We start from the raw sequence: 11,374 nt of genomic DNA on the forward strand, positions 1-11,374 counted from the left end.
CATCAAATTGCTGATAAGTCATTTTCACATTAAAATAGACCGATTTTTTATTCGAGTCATTCCAATGTTTTAATATGACATGAATGAGTGTCATTACTGTGTCATGAGCTTATCTTTCGCGTAAGTCGGTTAGTTTTTTCCTGGTGTGTGAATTTTATTTCATCCGTCACTTGCATTGGTGTGTGTACACATCACTGTATAACGGCACTATATAGACTGCAGTACGTCACAGCCAGCCGAGGTTCCCATGTGCTAGGCAGTCTCTCCACATTCCCACATACACGGCCTCCAACCACAATCTAACGCTGTGATGGTGCATTGGCCTGGGAACTTTAAATCACAAACCTGTCAGCTTAAATCATTATTTCACCCTTTTCCGGGATAAAACCAACACGTCAAAACAACCTTAAAATTAAATGCCTTTCAGTTAAGACATGAAAAACATGTTAACTATATAATCCTTTACATTTCATACATGAATAATATATATTGATTTACATTTTAATAAAATAGTTGTATAATGATTTCATGTCAAACTAACAATGCTATGAAAATTGCGACACTGGGTGAGAAAACAGCGATAAACCCATGAACAGCCTATTTAGGTTTTGCCGAGTAATTACTATAGAGTCAACAAGTGGTAGCGGGTCCGTATCTATGCTATGTCTGCCTATGTAAAGTCTTCCAAATCTAATTTGTTTATCAATTCGTCGGTGACAAAAGATAAGGCTATTTTACACACACATATGAAAAAAACCTTTAAAGAAGAAGGAGAAATCTGATGTGTTTGGATTTTTTGAAGCAATAAAATTCTTTAAAACTGTGGATAACTGTTTTAACCTTATGTGAATAGGGCGTTTTGTTTTGAGGATGAAATTCAATACATTCATACATTACACTCATACACGCCTCTATTGAGAAGTGAGTGTATAGGAATTTAATTTGTTCATCGACCATGAGAATCCGGAATTCATTTCTTTGCAATTTATGTGTTTTAAAACGTTACGCAGACTCGCACCCTATGTGTGCAAAGCATGAGAACTATTTTACTACTTTAAACGAATGATGTGTATTATAAGCATACAGCTATTTCATATATATATATAATGCAGCGATCAGCCGTAAAGTGAAAACAACCTGATGGAATTTACATACACATTATAGCATTTTTCATTAAGAATGCATTAGTTCATGTGTACGTAATGATATTAATTGCTAAGTATACCCCTCGTAAACTTTATATAGGTTCAAGGCTGAAGCGCTAGGTAACACGAGACCAAAAATGCACACTACTGGAATGAGATATATTTATCTGGCAAGATTTAGTCGGTCTAGGCATGTTTGTCATCTCAATAACGTAATTATTTTATTAAAAGCTAATCACTATTAATATAAACAAACATAGCTAATACGTTCATGAATAATATCTCGTGAAACAGTAAAAAGAAAAAAAAAAGAAAAAAAAAACCGCTTCAAATATAACTAACAACAAACATACTAACTAAGTTATACTTACTTACTTACTTATTATATTTAATTAAGAGGCATCCAAAATTATAACAGTAGAAACATAGATAGGGAACGTTATCACTAATTCTAAGAACTTAATTTGATTCAGGCTAGTTAAGTCGTAGATTAACATACTACAGAATATGGTGTTTTTGGATGTCTACACTGAAATTCTTGTCCTAACACCATCACTTACGAGTCATAGGCTAGGTTTTTTTTCTCGTGATCTCATTTCTTTTTCCAAAACAACTTTTTCTCCAATATGTTTTTTTTTTGACACTGCCTCACATTTGCATTTGCCCCTGTGAGTAGGGCTTTTGGTTCTGTCCTCTGGCTGAAACTTACCAAAATCATTCAAATGTACTCGATGCATCCCTGCTTGACGTTCATCACTGAAGATACATTTCGATGTCATGTAACGGAGATGGCATGCAGATCTATGACATGATATTTAAGTAAATGGAACTATGAAATTGACCCCACATTTTTCCTGCTGAGGTGCTGAAGGTGAATATCGTTAATTCACAGATGGTACCTGGTACAAAGTGATGTCTGAAGCGTCCATCTTGGTAATATCTTAACTTGTGAGTACTGAAAAGTTTGACCTTGTAAGATATAACTCTGATAATCAATATATGTAACTAAAATTAATTCGCCAAGTCATATACCTTTTAGTCTTCAGACTTCAGTCTTTCTGTAGATAATTATCATGTATATAGATTTGGTTTACACACTAATGTAAATAGAATCAAATTAATTAAACATAATTAAAATGTTTTTTTTGTTTGTTTGGTTTTTTTTTTATTTGCACTGAATTGATTCCATGCATCGTTTGATTGTTATATTTTGTAACAATGATACTAATTAACATTCCATTAATCTAGAGTAAGCAATATTATGATAACAATATAATCTTATGAAATATTACCAAAGTTACAAAGAAATACATTTTATCTTACAGCTGCGAATGCATAAATACTAAAATAGATGTGGCATATGAAAACTACTTTAAAAGTTTTTAATTTCTTTTACCATAGTACTTTGTGTACTTTATTTGATTTCCTCATCTGCCTTCTTTCTTTCAACAATTTTGGTCCCTAACACCTCTGACGAATCCTACATAGACAAAACATCCATGTGATGCAGTTTTACATTCGGGATTCGAGACTTACTAAAACATGTGTTATATTCTGAACAGACCCCTTTATTCATAAGTATTTAAACGTGGCACATAGGATAACTGCAAACTTCGGGGACTGAAAGTTTACCAGCAGAGCATTGCACTATTCGCTTAGTCTTTGAGGTGAAATCCAAGGATTTGCGGAGTCGCGTAGGTAGTAAGCCAGTAACTAACTAACTAACTAACTAACTATAACTAATTCATACTAACTAACTAACTGACTAACTAAGACTTTTAGCACAAGATATGTCATGTATTTGTTATACTACACAACAGTAACCTGATAGACAAAGTACGATTGTCTATACGGATACGGATACAAATTATATACATTGACATAATGATTACTGTATAAGTTGTTTACTTATTGGCTAAGGTTTATATAATGTATGTTGTTGACTCATTTATGCGGTCGTGAAGATTATCACAATATCTTTATAAAGTGACTTTATTCACAAGATGTCAATGAGGTTATTTCCTCTTTTTTTAATGTGGGAAAAGAAATATAGTTCCCAACAAACTATGATAAACAGTTTATGCTGGTTAGTTTTTCATGTGTATACTTTACTTTTTCAGTCTATTATCATGAGTTTTGTAGGATCCATTTTACGTTCGGTTTTTTCAATAAATCTGCTGCTAACATTATTTTTCCTCTTTTTCCTACCAGATTTTCATTCTGAAATACTGATTAAGAATAGCTCGATTTTGACCTAAAAATCGATAATTAGACCGGCCTTTGTTTCTGGAATATTAAATTCGTATCATTGTGATATCTTGTACATGTCTGATTACAGAACGTTTCAAACAAGAAGGAGATAAGATAGTGTTTGAAGTCAGATGGACAATTCTTTGGAGAAACTTCGGGAATGGGTTGTAAGCCTAATTGATCATGAGTGCCCGCCCAAAAGAGGAAGGCTATGGGCTCTTATTGGTATTAAGTGCTCTCGGTATGACGTTCGACTGTAACTGGGTGGGGTAAGGGCTGGTAAGACCATTAAGTGTGGCCATTTGGAATGTCATATGCCACCGTGTCAATTTCTGTCCTTTTATAGTGGCCATGAGGGATCAACCGTCCGTTAAAAGCCTTGTCTTGTGTCCTGTTTTGGGGATGTTGAACTTCAAATAAAGAAAATCGTTGTTTTCTACACTCTTTCATTTAATTTTTTTTTTCTTTTTTTTTATAAATATTTTTTTTGCGTGCTTTTTTCTATATCCTTGTAGTTAAAGTTTAAAAGGTCCTATATCCGATAATAGAATGAAAACTCTCGAAAGGTTATCGCGCTTTTGCTCGCTATATAACCAATCCCAATGGACCCTAACATTGGCGGATTTTCTGTGAGAATGAAACATGGCGGTATCAGAAAATAGGGTAATTATTCTATGAAATCCAAGTATGTGGTGTGAAACAGTTCGGAAGTATTAGTTTGAAGCGGTGACGGTTACAATGACTATTATCAGATATTTACGGACACCGAGTAATTTCCTCCTGAAATGGTATTTGCTCCAAATCTGTCCAATCTGAACAATCATGTATATAATTGAGAATAATTGAAATATTTGTGTAATAACGTCATTGTTGGTATTGTAATGGGGTGAATCAATGTATGTTATTTTCTTTGTTAACATTACATACGCGTATAGAATAATATTTGGTATAGAATATCTGTAATATTTCCCATTTCCTTAAGAATTCACTTTAAGCCTTAGTTGAGCCTTCATTCCTTTAAGGAAATGTTATGAGTTCTGTCCCCTAGTCAAGTCAAAGTACTTCCTGTTGTCTGCTCGACGTTCCGTTTTATAGTTATGGGAAATAATGATAGCGGTCGGGGGTGTCACACAACCATGTTAAGGTGTGACATTTCAGTGTGATTGTACTATAAAAACGTCCGTCACCCCTTCCCTCCCACCCATCATTCGTAAGTACTGACCTTTAATGAACCCATTTAAGATTGAAACGTACCAAATTAAGACATGCCCATTCACTAGAATAAGTAACATGTTGTAGTTATATAACCCCATGTAGATTTTTTATGATGCACGTGCTTACGATTTTACAAATGAGTAAAGATAGTGTATCGGATGTGATGTCTTCGAGATGATAGTTCAAATATTTTTTTCTGTTATGACGTCACAGCGTAAAGTAATACGATATGACATACTTTGTTTAACTGGTTAGTAAGGTAATGCTTAATAGGTAATAGTTAAATATACCTACGACAGAAAACACATTAATTTAATATGTATGCATGTAATCGTCACCTGTTTGCAATACCTGTCCATGCATATAGTTCATCATAGATAGTATTTCCACGTCTTCTCAGAGCACTTACAAAGCATTAAAAGTGTACCCTGAATGATTTCTGACATAAAGTGATCTCTTTTCCTTCAACATTAGAAGTTATCGAAAACTGAATAAGAAACTATCAAAACTGATTAATTTTACCTGTCTGTATATAGCCAATCGACACTGGTATAGCTGCTATGACGTCACAAGTGTGCGAGTCAAGGTTGAAGAGTGTAAAACAACACTTCTGAACATACCTTTCTACAGTTTTTATTATAATACACATTGTTTTGTAATAATGTATGACATCTATACATGGTTGATGTTACACATGGGACGTTCACTTATATTCTTTAGTGTAGTTAGATAAATATGCATTAATTGTTACTCGTCGTTACAGCTGTGACGGTACGCTATGAAACAAAAGAATGGTATAATATTACAATATAAAACCAACATCAAACAATCATGGTATAATATTACAATATAAAACCAACATGGAAACAATAATGGTATAATATTACAATATAAAACCAACACGGAGACAAATAAAAAGAAATTGTTAATATTTTAAGTCTTAATTTTGCCGATTGAATTATTATCTTTACAAAAATCACCACTGATATTAGATATTGATTCCCATTGACCAGGTCATCCAGTAGACCATTGAGAGTGGGTTTTAGTTCCCAAAATAAGACGACACTCGGAATTCGAATCGTGTTAATGATATTGCAACTATTATTTATTATTTGTATTCTGCATAGAAAATCTGACATCGTCTCATTAAAGGCTCATGAATATTAATACCATGCAAAAACTGCTCCTTATGTATAGCATATATGATAGTTTTGTTGTTCCATTGTTCGAAAGTGTTCATTTCTCATACTCAACCATTTTTGCTACCAAGGAAATCTTTCAACAAGAAAAATTCAAAAAGTTATGAAAACCGCTAAATGGCACTTCAGAAAAGCATATCACTTTAACCGAAACTATAACAAAGAATTAGCTTTGACGTACAATAAGTTTTAATAGATAATTAAATGAGACTAGCATGATACAAGCTGGGGAAGAAAAATGCAGTGTAATTACATGTATCATTACATCGAAACAGTATTTACAGTTAGCATTACTTTGAAACAGTAGTTACAGGTATCATTACATTGAAACAGTAGTTACTAGTTACAGGTATCATTACATTGAAACAGTAGTTACAGGTATCATTACATTATAACAGTAGTTACATGTATCATTATATTGAACCAGTAGTTACAGGTATCATTACATTATAACAGTAGTTACAGGTATCATTACACTGAAACAGTAGTTACAGGTTTCATTACACTGAAACAGTAGTTACACGTATCATTACATTGAAACAGTAGTTACATGTATCATTACATTGAAACAGTAGTAACAGGTATCATTACATTATAACAGTAGTTACAGGTATCATTACACTGAAACAGTAGTTACAGGTATCATGATATTGAAACAGTAGTTACAGGTATCATTATATTGAAACAGTAGTTACAGGTGTCATTACATTGAAACAGTAGTAACATGTATCATTACATTGAAACAGTAGTTACAGGTATCATTACACTGAAACAGTAGTTACAGGTATCATTACACTGAAACAGTAGTTACAGGTATCATAACATTGAAACAGTAGTTACAGGTATCATTACACTGAAACAGTAGTTACATGTATCATTATATTGAAACAGTAGTTACAGGTATCATTACACTGAAACAGTAGTTACACGTATCATTACATTGAAACAGTAGTTACATGTATCATTACATTGAAACAGTAGTAACAGGTATCATTACATTATAACAGTAGTTACAGGTATCATTACACTGAAACAGTAGTTACAGGTATCATAACATTGAAACAGTAGTTACAGGTATCATTACACTGAAACAGTAGTTACATGTATCATTATATTGAAACAGTAGTTACAGGTATCATTACATTGAAACAGTAGTTACATGTATCATTATATTGAAACAGTAGTTACATGTATCATTACATTGAAACAGTAGTTACAGGTATCATTATATTGAAACAGTAGTTACAGGTATCATTACATTGAAAAAGTAGTTACAGGTATCATTACATTGAAACAGTAGTTACAGGTATCATTACATTGAAACAGTAGTTACAGGTATCATTACATTGAAACAGTAGTTACAGGTATCAGTTCACTGAAACAATAGTTACAGGTATCATTATATTGAAACAGTAGTTACTAGTTACAGGTATCATTACATTGAAAAAGTAGTTACAGGTATCATTACATTGAAAAAGTAGTTACAGGTATCATTACATTGAAAAAGTAGTTACAGGTGTCATTACATTGAAACAGTAGTTACAGGTATCATTACATTGAAACAGTAGTTACAGGTATCATTACATCGAAACAGTAGTTACAGGTATCATTACATTGAAAAAGTAACATGGAAAGCTTAAAATAATGCTACAGCACCCACAATGTGTACAATGCCCATCACAAACAATGCTCAAAACGGCATCCATGGTAAGGATATATCTGGTTTATAATTAACACCAGCAAATGAAAAAATGACAAAAAAAAAAAAAAAAAAAATGTTTAGTTGTTAAATATCACAGTACAATATGAAAAGATTCAATGGGTATTTATTTTCGCGCTTAATTAAAAACCCAGCAAATGTTACCTAGTATACCGTAACAGCGCCTAATAATGATTACTTGTAAGACCGAAAATTACATATCAAATATAGAGGCGAGACACCATAGAATCATAAGCTGTATATTTAACGTAATCAAAGAGTCAGACCACTTCTAACTGTACTTCAAATGTGATGACTTCAATCTACTATTGGGGCATCTTTAATTCCACTATTGTTTATTTGTTCGAACTCGTAAGAAACACAAATCAATGTGTTGACCTTTCGCAATTGATCCCTGTCCCATATCCTGTCATATTGACAAATAAATTAGGTAACCAAGCTTTCCTACCAGAAAACCTTTGAGCTATACTAAGAACATTAACCACAAGACCTAGAGTCCAATTGTCGACCATGAGTTATGGACAGGTCATTGTTTTCCATTGTTGGTGACCGAAGGTTTCATCCCTGATGGACACATGAAATATCTCGATGGGTGCCTTATGAGGTGTCGGAAACGCTTCTGTGTCACCTCCAGGTTGTTACCGTACGAGATGAATTGTACTTCTTTAATTAAGTAACTAAGTGATATATTTCTTATTAGAATAATTTATCAATTCATTAAAATAACTGCAATATATAGTAATTGTTGCAAAACGATTATTCATTAAAGACAAAGTAATAGGATACCTTAACTTCTTACATGAATCAAATAATTGACTTGACCAAAGTGATGCATATTATATAAGTGCGATAACCTATAGCTAACTAACACTATGGTCTACATTTTCACACGGATGAAACCGCACTGTAAGATATATAAGCAAATATGAATTATATTTTGTTACGAAATATATTTTGTTTACAATATTACTTACGATGCATATCAAATATTCAAACTTACTCATGCAAGTCAATTCGATGTAGGTGATATGACAAGGAACCAGGTAGGTGTCCTTGGTGTTATTTTTTATATACAATATTGTCCGTTTTTTAATAAAATTTGTCGATGTAGTTTTAATAACATTGACTGTATCGTCGGGGACGTGTGTACTATATAATTATAAAGTGTTTATATCCAGCCTTATTTACAGGATAATGTGGGTAGATTCGTCTGTTTTCGATTACATACATACAATTGTACATAACACAATACCATGTTCTCGGATGACAGAATGACAGCCATATTTGACTTGTACAATTCTCACACGTCGTTATGACATCTCGGCAGTAACTGTATCTGACTATCTCAATAATATATAGCAAAGTGACAGTTAATTACATGATATATCCATTAAAAAAGTGATATAAATCCAATGTTTATCAGTTCAATCAGAGACATAAAAATTTATGTAAGTGTACATATATACAGGCACTGGTTGGCTAACACTTCGCTGATTACAAATAAGGCACAGAACAATGGAAATGTTATGCATAGTGTTATTGTCATTGTAATATCCATAAGATTGTTTAAAATACAAAGTAGTATAATCACATGGAAGTATATATTCAGTTCAGCAATGTAACCGATAGCAACATATTCATTCCAAGCTAGGGCGTATCTGGAAGATTTCTGATTCTGTACGGGCGCTTAGAGTCCACGGTTAGATAATATTCCGTGAATTCCTTACAAATGGTTTAACCAAATTACATTCCAGCTGTTTTGCTGTTTTTTTTATTACCAAGCAATTTTACAATTTTAAATAATAATATTTCGCGATAAAGAGAGTTTTTATTTTGAACTACACATTTTATTAAAACCGAAGTGCCAATGCATATCAGTCAGTTATTGTTTGGCTAGATCGCTCTCTTAAATTTCGGACATAAGGTTTCGAAGATGTCACTTGTGGTACGTGTATAATTATGTTCGTTAGTGCCAATATTACCTTCACAATACTGCCGACACCAAAATAATTTACAAGGGAGATATTGATGGAGTGATATTAACATCGTAGACAAGCGTTAATCTGCCACATAAACAATAACATAGATATCCGTGGCTAATTACTGCAGGAGCCTAATTACATGAGCTGTTGATAGATGTCGATGTATATCTGTGATTGTTGATAAGACGGGTCAAATCATGGTGTCAAGAGTCGGTCGGCGAGTGACATTTACATGTGCTCAGACAGGATCAAAACCTGTTAGGTACGTATAGATAGCGCCCTTATCGCCTTGAGTCAAGTTACGAGTTATTGTTTACATGTACAATCGTGTACAAATAGGTATATATACACATGTACAATACATCGGCTTAAAGACATATACATACTTATCTACAGTACCTGGCGAACAAGGTAGAAATGGACACAACTATACAAAGATGGGGTGTTGGGACTGTTATTTCGGGGACATTTTTGGTTGACGGAGCCGCCCCAGAACTAGACGGGATCTGTGTCGAACTTAATAGCCCGAGGGTAGAATTTTGTAACTGGTCCACTGGGCCAGCTTACACCGCTACACACACCACTTGACATATACGTTCCCACGCTCCTAGCTTGTGAATAAAACTTGCATACTTTCAGTATTTGGCCTGGGGCCAACCAATGAGAATGCCTCTCTCGCACACGTTACGGTTGTAGCTCTATCATATACACAGTTCACTTCATGTAGCGAAATACCACAGAGCCAGTCTGTATGTATCTACTGGCCAACGATGAACAGAACACAAATGCCGAGCTCTCACGCTTCCTTCCAGCGATTCTTTCTTGAAGCAGTACGAAATGGCGACACAGATGAACTTCAAAAAATATTAGAGGCCCGGGATGAAAAGATCAATGTGAATTCATATGACACTGAGGGGCAAACGGCCCTCCACCAAAGCTGTATGGACGGCAATCTCAAGCTGGTGAAACTATTGGTGAAATTTGGGGCTGATACGAAACTAGCGAACAGGGACGGGTGGAATGCTCTGCACATAGCTGCATTTGGGGGTCACCAAGATATCATACTGTATCTTATACGGGCCGCCGGGACACGGACTCCTCGGTGAGAATGGCTGCAAGGATTCTCATGAAAATGGTGAATAATGCTGTGATAACGAACATAAGTTTAAACCGCTATCTGTGATTTACCTTACACACAAAAAAACAGGGCACATATTTTACACATTTACTGCTGTACTTCGGTAGGGACACGTGTGAAGTGATAAATACGTGCACACTATGTGCGCGGTTGTTGGTACGTGTGTAGTCGGATGGCGATTCGGATATATACGATTTTTGCAGGTAAATAACATGTAGCATACAACATTGTATGACAGCTGACAGACTTACACTACATTGTCTGCTTGTGCAAATTCCGGATCTTAGAAATCATACGCACGGACGGTCTATATATGCAATTTTGTGACTTAGTTAGCTTTGGACACTTCCTATATATTTTCGGGGTTGTCACGTTTTTCCATGGAAACCATTCGGGGTATCACTTCATGTTACGGTCAGCATTTCTGATATAATATTCTACCTCGTCAGTTGTCACAGGGGAGGCACAAAACAAGCCAGTGTTATCAATTACACGTCCGTACAGATCTTCAAATTTCTGTGGATTTCATTTTGCATGATATGAATTGTACGAACTGCAGTTTTATATGTACAGCCATGTGTTGCGACAGAGAACATGTATGAAGAAGGCCAGTATGTAACGTCACAAGGACAAAACATGTGCGGGTTGTAATGCTGAATATTGTGTTGAGTGCGAGATGTTGTGTTCATAGGGCAAGTGATAAGTACGAAGGGTGAATCTTATAG

The 11,374-nt window shown here is 34.4% G+C and overlaps 1 protein-coding gene across 1 annotated transcript; it reads left to right on the top strand.

Annotated features, from left to right (window-relative positions):
* Nucleotides 1-10,281: 10,281 nt before the first annotated feature.
* LOC117342757 (notch-regulated ankyrin repeat-containing protein-like) lies at nucleotides 10,282-10,617 on the top strand. The gene has a single exon (XM_033905000.1). The coding sequence runs from the start codon at nucleotides 10,282-10,284 to the stop codon at nucleotides 10,615-10,617; it is 336 nt and encodes a 111-aa protein (XP_033760891.1).
* Nucleotides 10,618-11,374: the final 757 nt, after the last annotated feature.

The sequence above is a fragment of the Pecten maximus genome, chromosome 2 (assembly GCF_902652985.1).
Source record: "Pecten maximus chromosome 2, xPecMax1.1, whole genome shotgun sequence".
Taxonomy (NCBI): Eukaryota; Metazoa; Mollusca; class Bivalvia; order Pectinida; family Pectinidae; genus Pecten; species Pecten maximus.